This window comes from Pseudorasbora parva, chromosome 14 (assembly GCF_024679245.1).
Source record: "Pseudorasbora parva isolate DD20220531a chromosome 14, ASM2467924v1, whole genome shotgun sequence".
NCBI classification, from domain to species: Eukaryota; Metazoa; Chordata; class Actinopteri; order Cypriniformes; family Gobionidae; genus Pseudorasbora; species Pseudorasbora parva.
The window spans coordinates 22,461,900-22,480,655 of NC_090185.1; the positions used below are offsets into that span (position 1 = coordinate 22,461,900).

Below are 18,756 nucleotides of genomic sequence, written 5' to 3' on the forward strand. Positions count from 1 at the left end.
AGCCTCAACCCATCTTCAATACGCTTACTGAGAGAAGGAGGTTGTTCCCCAAAATCTTGCAATATATGGTCCCAGTCATCCTCTCCTTAAAGGAGACTTAATAGTTCACTTTAAAATGAAAATTGTCATCCTTTACTCACGATCAAGTTGTTTCAAACCTGTATAAATTTCTTTCTTCAGCTGAAGACAAGGGAAGATATTTTGAAGAATGTCAGTAACCCAACAGTTAACTGGAACTATTGACTTCCATAGTAGGAAAAAAACATACTATGGAAGTCAATGGCTCCATTTAACTGTTTGGTTACTGACATTCTTCAAAATATCTTCCCTTGTGTTCAGTTGAAGAAAGAAATTCGTACAGGTACAACTATCCCTTTAATACAGTGCAGTTGCCCTATCCCATGTGCAGAAAAAGACCCCCAAAGCATGATGCTACCACCCCTATGCTTCACAGTAGGGATGGTGTTCTTGGGATGGTACTCATCATTCTTCTTCCTCCTAACACGTTTAGTGGAATTTATGACCAAAAAGTTCTATTTTGGTCTCATCTGACCACATGACTTTCTCCCATTTCTCCTCTGGATCATCCAAATGGTCATTGGCAAACTTAAGACGGGCTTGGACAGCTCTTTGGTCTTGGCCACGTTAGTAGTTGGATTCTTACTGATTGTATGGGCTGGACAGGTGTCTTTATGGAGCTAACGACCTCAAACAGGTGCATTTAATTTAAGATAATAAATGGAGTGGAGGTGGACATTTTAAAGGCAGACTAACAGGTCTTTGAGGGTCAGAATTCTAGTTAATAGACAGGTGTTCAAATACATATTTGTAGCTGTATCATACAAATAAATAGTTAAAAAATCACACACACACACGGACGCACACACACGTTTGTTTTTTGAACATATGGGGACATTCCATAGGCGTAATGGTTTTTATACTGTACAAAACCGTATTTTCTATCCCCCTGCCCCTAAATCTACCCCTCTAAGGAAACATTCTGCATTTTTACTTTCTAAAAAAACTTATCCTGTATGATTTATAAGCATTATGAAAAGTGGGGACATGGCCAATGTCCTCATATTTCACCCTCTCTTTGTAATACCTATGTCATACCCATGTCATTATACACATTTGTTTCCTCATATGTCACAAAAACATGCCTACACACACACACACACGCACACACACAATAGCTGCTTTTGTCCATATAGTGAAAGTCAATGGGGTCCAAAAATGTTACAAATCTTTTGATTCTTGCAAATCCCTCCAAACAATAGCACAATGGCCTGCACAACACACAGCACCTGTCACCAACAAATGAAACAGACTGTACCCCTGTTAGTAGCTCAAGAATCGACCCAAGGCTTGTCAAGCCGAGCATATGTCACCGCGCACATACCAACAGTCATTATCCACATGCCTTTTCCAACCAACACCATCCATTCAGCTCGGAGGTCACTAAGGAGCATCACCCTTCCCCCACGTCATTATCCTGGTGTCCACATGACCCAATATAGTGGAGTTATGTTGGAATATGCGCTGTGAGAGGCCACAGAAGAAGTGAAAAGTGAGAGAAGACGGAAATATTCCGACACAAGGTTTAAATTTAGAACACCCCCCTACTATACTGTAATCCCCCCTATACTGTAATCCATCCATCCATCCATCCATCCATCCATCCATCCATCCATCCATCCATCCATCCATCCATCCATCCATCCATCCATCCATCCATCCATCCATCCATCCATCCATCCATGATACTTTTGCAAAATATACGCTGTTACTTAATCTACGCTCAATACTCTTAGTATCGTCCAGTGTCATATAGATGGACTTTCGTCTGTATTTAAATAAAAAAAGCTGTGGATTATTAAATGGAGACAGGAAATCAAGCTTGTCATTGATGTGAATTACCATCAGGATGTGTGTGTGTGAGAGAGAGAGATGCTGGAGTCATGTCATGAGCTGGTGTTATTAACACACTCTCTAACCTCTGCACTTTGACATTCAACATAGGTGGTGTTTTCAAAATTGAACATTTCGTCGTGATACTCGTGCTACACTTCAAGTGACTCAAATATTCAGGGATTTTTTTCCCCGTTCTTTTCCTGTTCTGCGATTTGTACACTGATTATTTAAAAAGACTTATGGGAATTTTTGTTTAGTTTTTCGCAGATATTTGTTTACAATTCTCAGCATGTTTACTAAGAACAATATATTTTTTTTATCATCAATTTACTTTAAGGATCATTTTATAACTTGAATATAGATAATATTGACACTAACATTTTTTATTCATTATTTTGAACTCAAGACCCACTCACTTCGAAAAGTGAATTTTAAGGGGGGATAAAATAGTTTCCATTTTAAACCAGCAACCATTTAACACAATAAATGTACGGCATATTCCTGTAACATAAACCAGAAAGCCATCACCGCACAGATGATACTGCAGAGAGATGGTTAACTACATATGCTGTGGTATAAATAGAGCTTATCATCCGTTTCATCATACTCTTCCTGCTTTGAGAACATCATATTATCATATGCTCTTTAGTCTATTACAGTAACCATAAATATTTTTTATGTTTCCTAAAATAGCAGAAACGCCCATACAGGAAAGCAAGCCTGGATTTGATTTATTAACTTTCATCAGTATATAGTGATCCTTGTCAGCATATCTCCACAAAAGAGGTCATGTGGGATTGAGATGGGCAACCCAAATGTTGGTGGTTGGAAATTTTGGGTCAAAAGCGTGTCCTGAGATGTCAGCTAGCATACTAACCGTGTCTATTTTCTCTTCTCAGTACAAGCAAGTTGAGCAGTACATGTCTTTCCACAAACTTCCGGCCGATTTCCGGCAGAAGATCCATGACTACTATGAGCACAGATACCAGGGCAAGATGTTCGACGAGGAAAGCATTTTGGAAGAACTGAACGAGCCATTACGAGAGGTACCAGTTACCAACAGAAAACTGTACTCAATTAATAACTTGTCTTTAAACTCACATGAACTTCCCAACCTCCAGGAAATAGTCAACTTCAATTGCCGGAAGCTGGTGGCGTCCATGCCGCTCTTCGCCAATGCAGATCCCAACTTTGTGACAGCAATGTTAACTAAGCTCCGCTTCGAGGTCTTCCAACCTGGAGATTACATCGTTCGAGAGGGAACTATCGGCAAGAAGATGTACTTCATTCAGCATGGCGTAGTCAGCATCCTGACCAAAGGGACTCTCGGCATGAAGCTCTCTGATGGCTCTTATTTTGGGGGTAAGGACCACAGAAAGACCATCTTATTAATTCAGAAACATTTATCAGTATGGACATTATTCTCTATATAGTACTTACAGGGAAATGCTTTTCCAAGGCTAAAATGTTGTAAGGTTACATTACCAAATTGTCATGTTGTGGCACCATGTTAGCACATACTAAAATGTTACAATTTCAAAATAAATGTCCCTACAGGAACATACGAAAATACTTAAAACTTCAATTTTAATTTCCAAATGCAAATACATTTAAGTTATCAAGAAAAAAAAAAAACCTTAGGAATATAAGTAATTACTTTTTACTATTATACTTACATTGTTTTTTAGCTATTTAGGGCTGCCAAACAATTAATCATGATTAATCGCATCCAAAATAAATGTTTGTTTACATAATATATGTACCGGTATGTGTACTGTGTAGTTATGTATATCTGTACACACACACACACACACCTACATGTATATATTTATGCATGTATATATGCATATATATATATATATATATATATATATATATATATATATATATATATATATATATATATATATATATATATATATATATATATATAGTACAAATTAATCACATTCAAAATAAAAGTTTGTGTTTACATAATATGTGTGTACTGTGCATAATTATGTATATATAAATACACACACACACATATATACGTAATTTATCTTAAATATAAATATTTTATAAATAATCTATTCTTAATAAATATACATGCATGTGTCAGATTGGCTGGTGAGATTTCCCGTTTGTCACGATGACGTCTAAAGTCCCGGCCAAAGGATGTAGTCCCTTTTAGCAACTTGTTAGCAACCGCCGTTTTTAAGACACAATAAAGTTTTAAAAAATCACAAGCAGATTAGAACTAGTTTGTTTTATGTCATAGATCAAAACGTGAAAATATTTAGAGGCTTTGTTAACCACAGACCTTATTTCAGGCGATTTAGCAAAAACCCATTCAAAAAACCTATAGACTTTAGAGCGAGGGAACCGGAAGTGCTAAAATGCTAACTTACTTCCGCGTTTTGGCCTACGAAGTGATGTCATAACATCGGCACTCTATACGACAATTCACCATGACGTCACAACAGTATAAAACGTTCTTCCGGGTGGCAAAAGCCGAAGCGTTCCTATGGCAACGCTAGTATTCAGACATAGTTAACATGATTATTGAGGGACCGATTAATTAATTCAGGAGATAGCAATACATGAAATGCCTAACCTTGGTCTAGTAGATGTAGAGCTAGTCTAATACCACAATTTTTAAATGAGCTTCAGCCTACCATTGAGTAGTTATTTTAGTGACTGTTGCTGTTTGAATTACAATATGTTAGGCTATCGTAGATAGTCTATTTCCCTGTTCTCTGCTTTTCAACAAATCCTTTGCACACATTTTTTCTTTATTTTTTGTATCTGAAGCTATAGAAGCAACATTGAAAGTTCCGGTGTCTGTGTTTAACACGAAACCTTGTGTGATTGCGGCCGGCTCGCGGTGCAGTCATGCTGTTTCCCAGCTGATTTGATGCAATGATCCACTTTAATGACTCGTGGCATCTGCAGTATCTCACAAACTCCCGATGTTAAAATATGTTATATTTATAATTTTATATGGAACTAATCACTACACCTGTTAGCAGTCATGTAAACATCCATTATTGATATAAAATAGCCAAAATCACATGAACAATCACACAAAAACCTTATTCCATAGTTATCGTGTGTTTATTAGCTTCTTAGTTCACGCGTAGAAATTTAGAATAGGCCCGTTCGAGCCAGAATGAGGAAATGTCCGAGACAGTAGGAGAGAGGTCTGCGCATGTTTTAACTCTTTTATATCGAATAATTCCGTGAGAAATGAATAGAAATGGTATTCTGTATGACGAAATATTTTGCAAACGTGATATGTCAATATTTCTCCAAATATGAGGACTTTTAAACTAAGAGCTAAACTGAAAGCTGTTCTTTGCGATCTCTGTGAACACAAATGAGCCAGTGAAGACGAGAGAATAAAGTGCGTCTGATAATCTATTCAAAATATCGTTCATAATGGATCGATAAAATGCACTCCTGACATAAATTAAGAATTGAATGTCACTGCAACCCAGTTTTATCATAAACAGTGTTCAAATATCAAAGCTGGAGTCTTTAATCTTTCTGATGATACTGAGTTTGTCCAGATAATGTGTGATGAGCAGTGAATGTTGAACAATAGTAATCTGAGGCCGTATGATCTTTGAATCGTAAGGGGTTAAAAGAGATCTAAAGTTTACTAATATAAGTCTCGAAATTCCCCAGCTGAAGATAATTATGCTCTGCTATGATTTTGTAGATGGACCATTTTGAGAATACTTCTCTGTAGCGCCACTTTTGACGACGTCCACTCGCTTTAGCCTCCTCACCCACAGGTTTTGCTGCATATATTTACTTCTTTCTGAATGAAATCGATAAAATCCTACACCTTTTCCTGTATATCTGATGGCGCAACCCCAAACACAACACGTTTTCGTCATAGTTTCAACTTTAAACAACAGCAATGTTCTTAACTATGTTACTATTTACAGTAGCCGGCTGATCTCTTCAGTTTGTCAGTAGAAGCCGCTCGCGTTCTGCCACCCGGAAGTATCTTGAGGCGATTGTTTACAAACATTCTGAAATGGTCTATAGGAGAAGAGGTTGAATGTAGGCGGAGCTTAGGTGACGTGATGACTAACAGACAGCACACGAACGGCTATCCACCTGTCACTCAACCACGCCCTTAATTATGCAGGCTTAATATAATGTAAACGAATGAGTTAAAAAAAAAAAAAATTCACCCATGAATTGTCATGAAGGCCAAAATTAGCCGTATAGGCCAAAACCACAATTTGTACCAGGCTGTAAACATGTTTTTTTCTGCTGTAAAGTTGAGAATTTTAACATGGGGCTCAATGAGATTCTGCTCCCTTCTGGAGCCTGTCCCTAGTGGCCAGTTGATGCATTACAGTTTAAGTCACATCTGTATTGGCTTCAGGAGAGGTTGCCATTTGCTATCAGGGTGTATTAAAATAAAATTTCAAAATAAAAGTCACAATTATGCACAAAACAAGCTTAAAGGCTAAAAAATATAAGATTTTTTAGGCATTGCTTCAAGTCAAATATTTTAAAAAAGGAATCCTCCTGTTCACATTCCTTTAGGATTTTTCAATGAAAATTGTTTTTATTTCAAACTGAACAGATACTCGCTTTTTAAAGGAAGTAAAAAAAAAAAAAGATAAAATTGAGTGCATGCTAAAAATGTTTGCAGTTGTACATTATTGCACCTTATCATTGCTCCATCTGAGGCCCTAACAGCTCACTTGCACTGTGAATACAGTGATAAACACCCCTGACATTTGAACATGACTCCTTGGTTTCTCCCTCCAGCAAGCTTTGTCCCATTTAAGATGCTGCCTTCTTCGAGGGGCTTGCGTTGGTGATCCAGAAAAAAACAGTGTTTTTTCCCCTCAGAGTCTTAAGGGCAAGGTCTGGGAGGGGCAAGGAGCAGAGTTCACTGAGGCTGCGAATATACCAGGAGCCAGGGGCACTGAAGAAGGGCTGCAGAAAAAGAACAAATGTGGCTAATTAATAACACCAAATTAGTGGAGCAGAACAGAAATGGCAGAGCAATTTATAACGTCAACTTCAGAGATTCCTTGGCCCAAAAACAATTACAATGTACCTTTTACAAAGCATGAATGAGAGTAGCTTATTCACGATGCAGACTGATTTGTCATAGTTCTCTATACTGATCACAGCATTTCTGCTCGCAGAAATATATATATATATATATATATATATATATATATATATATATATATATATATATATATATATATATATATATATATATACATACATATAATGTTAATATACAGATATTTTGAATAATGTTTTTGAAAAAAAACTGTTTTTGTTCATACAATCAAAGTCAAAAACATTTTTACCATTGAATAAATATAACATTACAATTAAATATTTTTTTGGCAATAACTACATTACCAATGGTAGAACATGGCTTGTTAGGTTACCATGAAAAATAGCTTGGGCATTTGATTCGGGTAATCGCATATAAACCATTGTATTATTCTACATTCCGAAATCCATTTAAGACACTACAAGGCTTTTAAAAGAGCATTCGGCTACATTCAAGAGTGACACACGGATACATTAAACATGTAATGGACATGCCTCTTAGCAGTTTATAGAAAGGAAAATAATCATCAATCTTCTGAGCTGAGCTTTAAATATCTCAAATTATACACTGAATTGAGTATGTACATGCAGACGGTCAAAGTTATATTATGAATACCTTAAGTAGCAAGAACTTTCAGTTAGTTTCTATAATTTTTCCCGAGATTTGTGATATTGCATGTTCTTTATGTAACAACTTTCAGTCAGAGCTAAATTTAATGGTACAATTTGACATTTGTGGTTAAAGAATCTCTGACATGTCCGTTTTGCATGAGTGCATGAGTTCTGGTTCAGTAGTATTGGTCAGTCTGTCCTTTTTTCTTACTTATTAGTGTCCATCATTCTCAGCTTTTATACCAGTGCCCTTGTTACTCTGAAAATTATTCATCAAAGATATTTAATCATCAAATCTGGCTGTAAAAGAAGTACAGTCATTAGCCAATCAGCCCTAGAATTTGAAAGAATATTACATGCAGTATTTAACAAGAGGCTGCATGTGCCAAATTTACAAAGGCTCGTCAATAAAGGACGTGGCCAAAAAACTTCAAAGACCAAATGAGCTGCACTAGAAACTATTTTTCAAACCCTGCTGCCATGCAACTCAAGGACGTTTCTCTTTTACTTAATGCTGTTGGAAAAGTGACGTTCATAAATCTTAAATACGATGAAATGTAACGAAAGATTCCATATCATCAATTGAGTTTTCAGTTTTTTTGTTTTTGTTTACTTTTTTTCAATTAAACAGTCTCTTTATATCAAAAAAGCCCTTATTAAGAATCAGACGTTACCCCGAATTGAAGCTTTAATGATGTTTTTTTTTTTTTGTATGACTGGCCACTTCCACTTGAATCCTCTTTTGGAGTTTTATCCACTCTACAGGGATGAGTGGCACAGCAACTTCAATAAGAGTGAGCTGAGCCAACATTCACTTTGAACTGTTGCCATATTTTCATCTGGGTAGATCCCAAATGCTGAGCATCCTTTTGACTGTGTGTGTGTAGAGATATCCCCTTCATTCAGTGACAGCATCTTACCTCTGTATAATGCGGAGTTTGACCTTCCTCTCAGAGAGGTGTAGAGTTAGGAGACAAAGCAAACCAACAGGTCATCTACAGTTTTTCGAGTTTCAACTCAAGTGAAATTGAGAGAATAAAGAGTTTGAAAAACTTGACTATTAAGTTCATGTTCGATGGCAGTTTAGATTACCCGTTTCGAACACTGCTGTAAAACAAAACGTACTCGGTTACTTTCGTAACCTCGGTTCCCTGAGAGAGAGGAACGAGTATTACGTATGGGAAAAACTCCTTTTCTCGAGAATGTGAAGCAAAACTTTTAATAAAGGTATCTATGTAAAGCGCAGTGAGCTGCACGGCCATAGCCCAGCGCGAGGAGCGCTCTGATTGGCCGGGCTGCGGCAACTGCAGGAACCTATGGTGAGGCGGCTGAGAGGAACGAACCAATGGGGGGCGTTCCAGAAGCCCGCCGAAAAAGGTGCTTATATTTGCATACAGGAGGCTATATAAGACCCTAATTCGCCATAGGAGCGTGGCTAGCTGCTATGGCGGAGACACACACCCCGAGTATGGAGGGGGGACGACCCGCATCCATTAGCTCTTGGAGAAAGCGAGCGGTTCCGCCAGTTCGCATGAGTGTGCGTCGATGTTTCGCGTAGCACATTGGTTAGAAAACCACTGACCACTTCAAGCAGAGCTGCCAGATAGCAGGGGCTCTAGCTTCCGAAATAGTGTTCATAACTTGTCAGAGAGGTTCCCGGATACCGTTGATGGGCCATACGTGGAGGGCCCACAGCTCGGGATTGGGATGCCAGACCTTCCCTTTCATTGGCAGAATAGGCATGGGGCTGTGTCTGACAGCTGAAACAGTATGGAGAACCATGTGCGGTTCTTCCAAAGTGGGGCTATTAAAAAGCACAGGCTGCAGCTGGATCGCGATCGGAGGGAACATATAGAGGGAGTCTGGGCCAACATGGGCCAGGGCATCCCTGCGTTTGCAGAAAAAATATTGGGCAGCGTGTGCTGTGCAAGCTGAATTGTTTGCGGGTAAAGGGACCATCCCCCTGGGGACATGGGTCCTCTGGATAACATGTCCGGACCCTGATTCAGAATACCTGGCACGTAAGCCGCCCTTAGGGAGCTCAGATTGTGCTCTGCCCATAAAAGGAGATGCTTAGCCATGCAGTGAACAGAGTCTGATCTCGGCTGCCCTAGCGATTTTATGTACATTATCAAGACGTGGTGGTTCTTATGCCGTAAGTCTTGAGTCTATGACAATGACTGTACTGATAAGCCTGCCCCTCGAAGGCGAATCTCAAGAATGGCCTGTAGTGGGGGTGGGGGGTTATCGTAACGTGAAGTATGCGTTTTTCAGATCTATTGAGAAAACCCAATCCCCGGGGCGAATGTGCGCGAGGATTTGTTTCACCGTCAGCACCTTGAAACGAGCGTGTCATAAGTGCTTTGTTCAGATGCCTGGAAAATGGGCCTGAGACCGCCACCCATTTTCGGCATGAGGAATTAGCGACAGTAAAAACCTGACTCGCTAGCGTCGGGTGTACTGTTTTCGCCGCTCTCTCCTTTAACAGTCTCAATGCCTCAGCGAGAAGCACGTGACTGACACTGCTTCTTACAGAGGGCTCGACCATGGCTTGAATCGCGGGGTCTGCGAGCAAAACTGTAGCGAGAACCTCGTTTTATATGTTCAACACCCAATATTATATACCAGGAATGGCCTGCCAGGCCTGGGCTCGTAAAGCCAGGGGTTGAATTAGATTCGGGGGCTGGCCGCTTAGTAATAGGGGCCTGTTAGCCGGGTTGCTTGTGCTGTAACACTGCTTTTAACACTGTGGGGATAGTGTTAGTTTTGGCGGTGCAGGCTTTGCAGTGGGCGCACGCCTCACATTTATATTGTGTGTGCGAGAGTGAACTTTGTGAAAAGTGCTTGGGTGCAGGAGTGCAGACTGTAAAGTGGGCACATTTCCTACATAGAAAGCTCTTTTGTGTGTAGTGTAAACAATGTGCAGTGGCGCACAACCTACGTAGAATACCCACGGTGCAAACCAGTGAGCAAATCCACAGGGGTAAACGCACACAGCATTAGTGTGCAGACGAGCGTGTTTAACACAGGCTAGTTGACTGCAATATTTCATCTCCAGTCACTTAACTTAAGGGAACTGGGAGAATGTAAGGAAGTGCGGGTGGTATGTGAGCCATTCCACAATGCCGTTATGCTCTAGTCTAGACTGAAAGCGCGCATGCAGACAAGCGTGTTTGACCACAGGCTAGTTGACTGCAATAAGGCTAGTTGACTTTATATGGTGTAATCCGGCCGCGGCGGGATTTATTTGTGATTTTGTGAGGCTGAATTAACAGTGCTTATGTAGGGGTGCACACTGTGTAGTGGACACTTTGTCTACAGTGTAAAAACCTTTCCAGCCGCCTGAATAAAGGGGACTGGAAGTGATAGAGTGAAAAAAGGGCTTAGCTTGGCAGCCATTTTCCGACGCCCTTATGCTCTGACAGTGAGCGCGTGCTATGACGTAAGCCGCGCTCTAGTCAGCAACGCGCTGTGGAAGGGGCGCGCGCTATCATGACAAGGCAGCCATTACAACTTCCTTGGCAGTAAGCGCGCGCTGCAGCGACATTGTTCTTGACATACCCAACAGCCCGAGCTCGCTCGTCTAACTTACTCTAGTATTCTCTGTCCGCAGCGCTTCAGCACGGCGGCGGTAGAATGAGCACGGCGAGAGCTTCGGCTCGAGTTAGTTTATTCACTCTAGTATTCTCTGTCCGCGGCGATAGAGCGACAGGACGAGAGAATTGGAAGCGTGAGGTAAAACTCTGTCCGCGGCGCTTCTAGCACGGCGAGAGCTTCGGCTCGAGTTTGTTTATTCACTCTAGTATTCTCTGTCCGCGGCGATAGAGCGACAGGACGAGAGAATTGGAAGCGTGAGGTAAAACTCTGTCCGCGGCGCTTCTAGCACGGCGAGAGCTTCGGCTCGAGTTTGTTTATTCACTCTAGTATTCTCTGTCCGCGGCGATAGAGCGACAGGACGAGAGAATTGGAAGCGTGAGGTAAAACTCTGTCCGCGGCGCTTCTAGCACGGCGAGAGCTTCGGCTCGAGTTTGTTTATTCACTCTATTATTCTCTGTCCGCGGCGATAGAGCGACAGGACGAGAGAATTGGAAGCGTGAGGTAAAACTCTGTCCGCGGCGCTTCTAGCACGGCGAGAGCTTCGGCTCGAGTTTGTTTATTCACTCTAGTATTCTCTGTCCGCGGCGATAGAGCGACAGGACGAGAGAATTGGAAGCGTGAGGTAAAACTCTGTCCGCGGCGCTTCTAGCACGGCGAGAGCTTCGGCTCGAGTTTGTTTATTCACTCTAGTATTCTCTGTCCGCGGCGATAGAGCGACAGGACGAGAGAATTGGAAGCGTGAGGTAAAACTCTGTCAGAGGAAAAACTCCGTCTGTCCGCGGCGCCTCCTCAGCGCGACGGTATAGTGACGAGAGCTTCGGCTCGAGTTCGCCTATTCACTCTAGTATTCTCTGTCCGCGGCTGTAGCGCGACGGAATGAGAGAAGAGTGGGAACAACTCTGTGGCAGCGGCGGAAGAAGAGCCGCGGCGGCGGCAGAGTGAAGAGAGCTTCGGCTTGAGTGTGCTCATGTCCTCTAACATTCTCTCTTTCCGCGGCGCTATTCAGCGCGACGGGACGAGAGCAGAGGGAGAGTGAGAAGAGCTCCGTCTTTCCGCGGCGCTTAACGACGCGGCGGAACGAGAGAGTCCTCGAGTAGAACAAGCCTGTAAGCTCTAGAAGTGGCGTTGCAGCGGCAACACACACACAAACACATATAACACTCAACATAGACACAGTTTAAAGGATATATAACGCCGGATGGCGTAGCTGGAACGGCTGAGAAGGCGGAGAGGGAGTCCGTCGTCCTCAGCTGCAGGTTCCGCTGGTGCCTTTTCAACGGCGGTGCTTCTTCCGGAGACCAGCGAAGGTATCGCTGAAGGAGATAAAATCTGACACCTATGGCGAATTAGGGTCTTATATAGCCTCCTGTATGCAAATATAAGCACCTTTTTCGGCGGGCTTCTGGAACGCCCCCCATTGGTTCGTTCCTCTCAGCCGCCTCACCATAGGTTCCTGCAGTTGCCGCAGCCCGGCCAATCAGAGCGCTCCTCGCGCTGGGCTATGGCCGTGCAGCTCACTGCGCTTTACATAGATACCTTTATTAAAAGTTTTGCTTCACATTCTCGAGAAAAGGAGTTTTTCCCATACGTAATACGAGGAACCTCTCTCGAAAGGGAACCAGACTAGCATGGTCAATGTGGCCTCCTAGCCAGAAAAAGTCTCTTTTAATGGTTTTAGAGGGCTCTTGTCCACTAGTCAGACTAAGAGAGCAGCTGACCGACCAGCTAAACCAGTCTTATATGAACTTGGTCTACTAGCATGGTGAAGTTGATGTTCAGCTGGTCACCCAGCTGACCTGTGACAGAAACTATCTAAAGCCAGCAATCCGAATCAGCCGACATGGCTAGGAAAACCAGAGAAGGTGAGCAAACCAACTTGGGCACAGAAAGCTTTTGGTGGTTCCTCTGGTCTTAGTTAGTCTGCCAGCTTGACAAGTCCTGAAAACCTAATCTAAAACCAACTTAGACAAGCAAACCATCTTAGACTGGTTAAAGCCTATTCTTACATCAGGTACAGCCAGCGAATAACCGGATATCACCAATTGCAACATGCTCCTGGATCTTTGTTGATCCTGAAACAACATTCCAATCAACCAGTCAGATTTGAGGGACAAATTTAGTTTATGTCAAGTTTAAGCTTACAACCAGGGTTATGTGCTTCCATATCAATGTTATTAACCTGTCATTTCCCTCTGATTTGGTAGGGTTAGGTTTAGGAGTGGTTATATGGTTAGGACAAAATTTTCGGACAGGAATGGTTGTTCCAGGATCAACAAAATATTGACCCGGAAATGTGTCTAGCTGAGCAAAATCAGGATGTGCTACAGTCAGATGGTCTTAGCTGGTCTCCCAGCTTGACAAGTAATAAAAGACTCATCTAAAACCAATTAAGAACGACCAAGAAGCAGAAGAACAGGAACCATAACCATGATATGTCCTGTTCATTCTCAGAGATCTGCCTGTTGACCCGTGGAAGACGGACTGCCAGCGTGCGGGCGGACACCTACTGCCGACTGTACTCGCTCTCCGTGGACAACTTCAATGAAGTACTGGAGGAGTACCCCATGATGAGGAGAGCATTCGAGACAGTAGCCATCGACCGTCTTGATCGAATAGGTAAGTTGCCTAGAAAGTAAAATTGGTTGCATAAATACAATATAATAAAGAGCCATGGTAATATTACAGTACATACCCAGCACATTACCCAGTGTGTTTACCTGTGTTAGAGGTGTTACTGTTACACAGCCCAGAATTCCATTTGTTTGGATACCCATTGGTCACATCTTGTTGGCAGATTCTTGTCAGCTACAAAATTTGTTTGTCTTCAACACGACTGTTTTCCCATCCTTGGCTTGTGTCCTCGGCACATAAACACGTAATTTGCCAAGAGAGGCAGGCCACCTGCCCTCCTCACCCCTCTCAGCATCCTCTTTCCTTATCTCCCAAGGTCAGTGTGCTCCTGATGTCACTCTCTGTCACATGACTACCTCAGTTGTTTACACATGGGCCATGCAACCAGTCCACTCGCTGCTGTTGCCATGGCAGCCAGATTCCATAAATGATCAGTTCAGCTCGCACAGAGGAGTTTACACCACAGACACTTTGTAGAAGAACATCCGCCACCACGATTTCACAATGCTGGCTGTTAAATTTATGAACGTCAAAAATGACTCAGTTGTTTATTTACTATGGGAAAAGAGTGATTCAGTCATGACATCAATTTGTAGGCCTAACCGGAAGGCTAATTCACCATGAGCTCCCTCTGTAATTTCCTAAGGGTTTTTAAATAGAGGTTTTTGATTTAGGAGTGAAATAATGTTTTTGTGGTTGACATTACATGTCATTGCATTATGTTTGAGGATTGGTTTTATGTACAGTTTTACACATTTACCACAACATAGAAACACTATTAAACGATGTTAATTAACAAAGATTCGGGAGGAGGGCTTTCAGATAATTGACTCAGGTGGATAGCACTCAGCTAATCAACGAGAGGTGCATATATATACACAGCAGTCTTACCTCCATTCTGTTGACAGTTTATCAGCATCCCTCCTCCACCCCTTCTCCACATTTTGCTCTTTTAGTTCTAACCACTTACACGAAGGGGGGGGTACTCTGGGTTCGGGCCAAGTTCGAGCTCGAATCCCTCCCCCCGGACAGCACGCCAAATACGCATTTATATTACTCTATATAATTATATGTAAGTGTGAACTCGTGAATGCTAAAGATACTAATTCTCCTTTGAGTTTTAGACCACAAACTGAACAGCTCTATTCAAAGATACATCTAAAAGGTGTACATGATGCTGCACATCCATCGTGTGTAGCTGTGGATTTTGGAAGACAGCTTGGTGAAATTGCAAAACCAAACCACGAGTGATAGTTCTAAGTGTTATTTGTATGTGCTACTGGAGACGGAGGTGAGAGAAATTGAAGGTGATGTTGGGGTCCTGCCAGCAGGAGCTGTGCAAAGGATGTCATTTTAGCTGCAAATTGTCTTGCTAGCAGCAGGGTGCAGGTGATAGGCACGCGCCATGTCGCGGGTTCGTGTTGGCAGTACAGTGACTCAGCACAACCACACCATTGCCAGACATTAAAGTTTCCTCTCACTGGAAATCTCAGCTGGGCTCTTGAGCTTGCGGTTCACAGGCAACTGGGTAACCTATCGGTCTGAAAAAGCAACAGGAATCCACTAAGTAAAGTGCAAATATCCATCTAAACAAGTTGTTAACACAGTCAAAACAAAAGACAAAATGGCCCTAGGGGAACCCCCCTGGTGGTTAGTTCCTATAAATAAGTTCCTAAAACAACCGGTGCAAAAGCTCCGATCTTAAAACCTAGACAATTTTTACCTTGACACCGCATCATCCTGCAAGTCAACAATCTACTAGTTCAGGGGTCCAATACTCCTTCTGGATGGCCACTTTTCAACCAAATGTGATTTCAATTAGTCTTCAGCATCATATAATCACTACATCTGGAAAATGAGATAAAGATTAAATGTAGCATGCTCTTTCAGATTAAGCCTGTTACTTTATTGACGGTTACTAAAGGCACAGGGTGTAATGGAGTAGAGTGTAATGGGTTCACTGTAATATGAATGAAACATTTAAGTAGTTGATACTATCATTAGACATCCATAACTGCTGTATTGTTAGCTAGTTACAAACATGTCTGTTAAAGGTTTGATCTAAGATGTGTAGGCAAAGCTATAACTGACCATAATCTGTACCTTTCAGGCAAGAAGAACTCCATCCTGATGCACAAAGTACAGCATGATCTCAACTCCGGCGTCTTCAACAACCGTGAGAACGAGATGATCCAGGAGATTGTGAAGTACGATCGGGAAATGGTTAAACTAGTTAAACAAGGAGACATGCAGAGGCCCAGGGCCATGTCCATGACCCCTTCAACTCATGGGAGCATGTTTGCACCTTCTAGTCAACCCTCTACAAGTTCTGCCATTGCTAGCCTCCAGCAGGCTGTTGCCATGAGCTTCTGTCCCCAGATGGGCAACACTCTAGTGGGTTCCGGGGCTGTCCAGTCACCCCGCATGGTGCGACGCTTCCAGGTGGTCCAGAGTCAGACACCCCCAGGCTCCCAGTACTCCACCTTAGCCCTTGCCTCTGCCCTTGCAGGCACACCTGTCCATAGCCCTCTGGCAACTACCGGTCGAACATTCCAGTATGGGTCCAGCCCCCCGGGTGCACCCTCAGGCTCCCAGTTATCCCTTGTACAGCAACACGTCCCCAGTCCCACACATCGACCACTGGTTCCCAGGAGCGCTTTAAGCCAGGATGCCCGTGCTCTATCCGCCTCCCAGCCATCCTTACCCCATGACATGGTGCAGCCAGTTGGCCCAAGCCCTACCCAGTCCACCAGAGTCTCTTCCACTTCCATCGGTCCCCCTCAGATCCTCCCAGGCCCTGCTGGTATTAGAGGAAGTATCCCGCCAAGAATGGCACTACCCCACCAAATGTCTGTAGGTGCATTTCCTCCTGCCTCCCTCCCCCAAATGAGACCCAGTTTGGATTCAGGACTGCCCAAGAAGGATTCAATAACTAGTCTACCAGAAACTGAACAACATCACGTCAGATCTAGATTATCATCAAATTTGTGACCACGATAGTGTTGGCAGGCTCTGCCTGGGTCAGGAATGTGTGGACTCTCCTTCACCAAGAACACTTCCCGACCCCATGTCATACCTTTGGATTTTATTCTCAGAATGTATGTGGTGTGACTGGTCACAAGGGCAAACGAACCCTCAAGACTTGATAGCATTAAATGAAGATGTCTGTATCATTCTTTCCACGATTAGGACATTTCCATTGTACCTATGATATAAACACCAATGTAGCTTCCACCGTCACAATTTGCCTCTTTGAAATGGTTTTCTTTATTGTAGCTGCTCACAAAGATGTACCTACTCCCTTTTATATACTGTAGTACAAATAATGCAAACTGATCGTGTCTGAATACCAGGACTTAGCAGTTTGCTTCTGATCACAATGTAGGAGCTTACTCCCTCTTCTCAACGTGAACCGGCTAGACATTAGATATTTAACCTATAATACGCAATATTAGAATTGTTATAGAAAAATAAAGGTGTATTCGAAGGCTCAAGAGTCCCAAACTAGTTTCAAAACGAGATGTATTCTCACTGGAACTTCTGTCCATGTCTTTGTCTTATTCCTCCAGACCAAAGGAAAATGTTAACATACGATGACATGTAAAAATGTGTCAAATGAAATGAGAGGATCAAAACAAATATAATTACATTGCCTTGACTTTGAACATTGTGTGTTTGTGTGAACATATGTGCGTTTGTTTCTTAGCTATCCCACAACAGAGCACATTTCATCATCTTGATTTTGTGTTGGGACAATTAGGTGAATCAACAGTTTTCCCAATTAAGGTTCACGGGAGTGAATGCCACATACATTTCGAGCTAATTATGCTGCTAAACTATGAAGTTTAATGACTGGGAGACTAATTTGCCCTTATCTGGCGCATTCAAATGCATTTAAGTCTTAATTGCAAAGGACTAAAGTAGCTTTCTTCACAAAGGTCAGCTTTTCATTATCACTGAACTATTTATTTATAAAACTGTGGCTCTGTCCTGTTTATGAAAATCCTTCTCCCTGACAAATAAAGCAGGGAGTGCATGAACATGACAATGCTCAAAGCTCGAGCAGTTTTGAGGGGGATCGCACATCTTAGAGGGCAAGTGAGGTTATGCGATTAAGTACATTGGTGGTGATTACACCCTCCTCTGCAATGTGACGAGATCCATCAGGCGACGATGAGTCTCTCCACTATCTGTTGTTTGGGAACACTAAATAACTCGCCATGGCTACCTAATGAGGTCTGATGTCCTCTCGGTCTCTGAATCCTTGCAAACCTATTTATATTCTGCTGTTACTTACTTTTTCACAGCTTGAAAGAGACTATATGCTCTGTTGTAGCGGATCCTATTTGTTCCTGGCATCCCGGAGAAAAAGCCAAACGTGGATTGCTCATTTATGATTTCTAAAAAAGAACAAATGGGCAGATGGTTTAAAATAGCATCAGACTGTTCATATGCAGGGTATAAATTTCTTTTCTTATGACTTTGAATAAAACCATAATGTCTTTTAAATGATTCCCTGCAGACTCAGCTGTGCACGAGCCAGTGTAGTCACATGAGCCGATTAAAAAAAATCGTATAGCTGCTTTTAATGATACACATGTCCTCAGTTTTATGTTGCACCAAAAACAGATGTTGATTTTATCCAATATATGCCAAGTGTTATATTTTTGCCAACATTCTAAGTAATATTTGAAGCAATAAAGTTTACAGTTTGTCCACGAAAAAGGAATATTTGTCTCAGTTGTAGCTATCATTACCAATACAGCTCCTCAAAGTACTCCACCAAGTTTTTCTTTTGTTGTTGATGTTGAAAAGAATAGGTATAGGTTTGATTTATCATAGTTTATCCATAGCACATGTGGGCATTTTTCATGACTATGTTGATTAAAAAGCCATGTCTTTTTAGCAGCGGCTCTG

At 42.1% G+C, this 18,756-nt stretch overlaps 1 protein-coding gene across 1 annotated transcript in view; it reads left to right on the forward strand.

Moving 5' to 3' along the window:
- hcn2b (hyperpolarization activated cyclic nucleotide-gated potassium channel 2b) overlaps nucleotides 1-18,238 on the forward strand; it is a 38,630-nt gene extending 20,392 nt beyond the window's left edge. The window contains exons 5-8 of the mRNA XM_067415902.1: nucleotides 2,814-2,960; nucleotides 3,036-3,276; nucleotides 13,660-13,824; nucleotides 15,950-18,238. Of these exons, the coding sequence (XP_067272003.1) occupies nucleotides 2,814-2,960; nucleotides 3,036-3,276; nucleotides 13,660-13,824; nucleotides 15,950-16,830 (1,434 nt within the window). The 3' untranslated portion in view covers nucleotides 16,831-18,238. The remainder of the gene's footprint in view (nucleotides 1-2,813; nucleotides 2,961-3,035; nucleotides 3,277-13,659; nucleotides 13,825-15,949) is intronic.
- The last annotated feature ends 518 nt before the right edge of the window (nucleotides 18,239-18,756 follow it).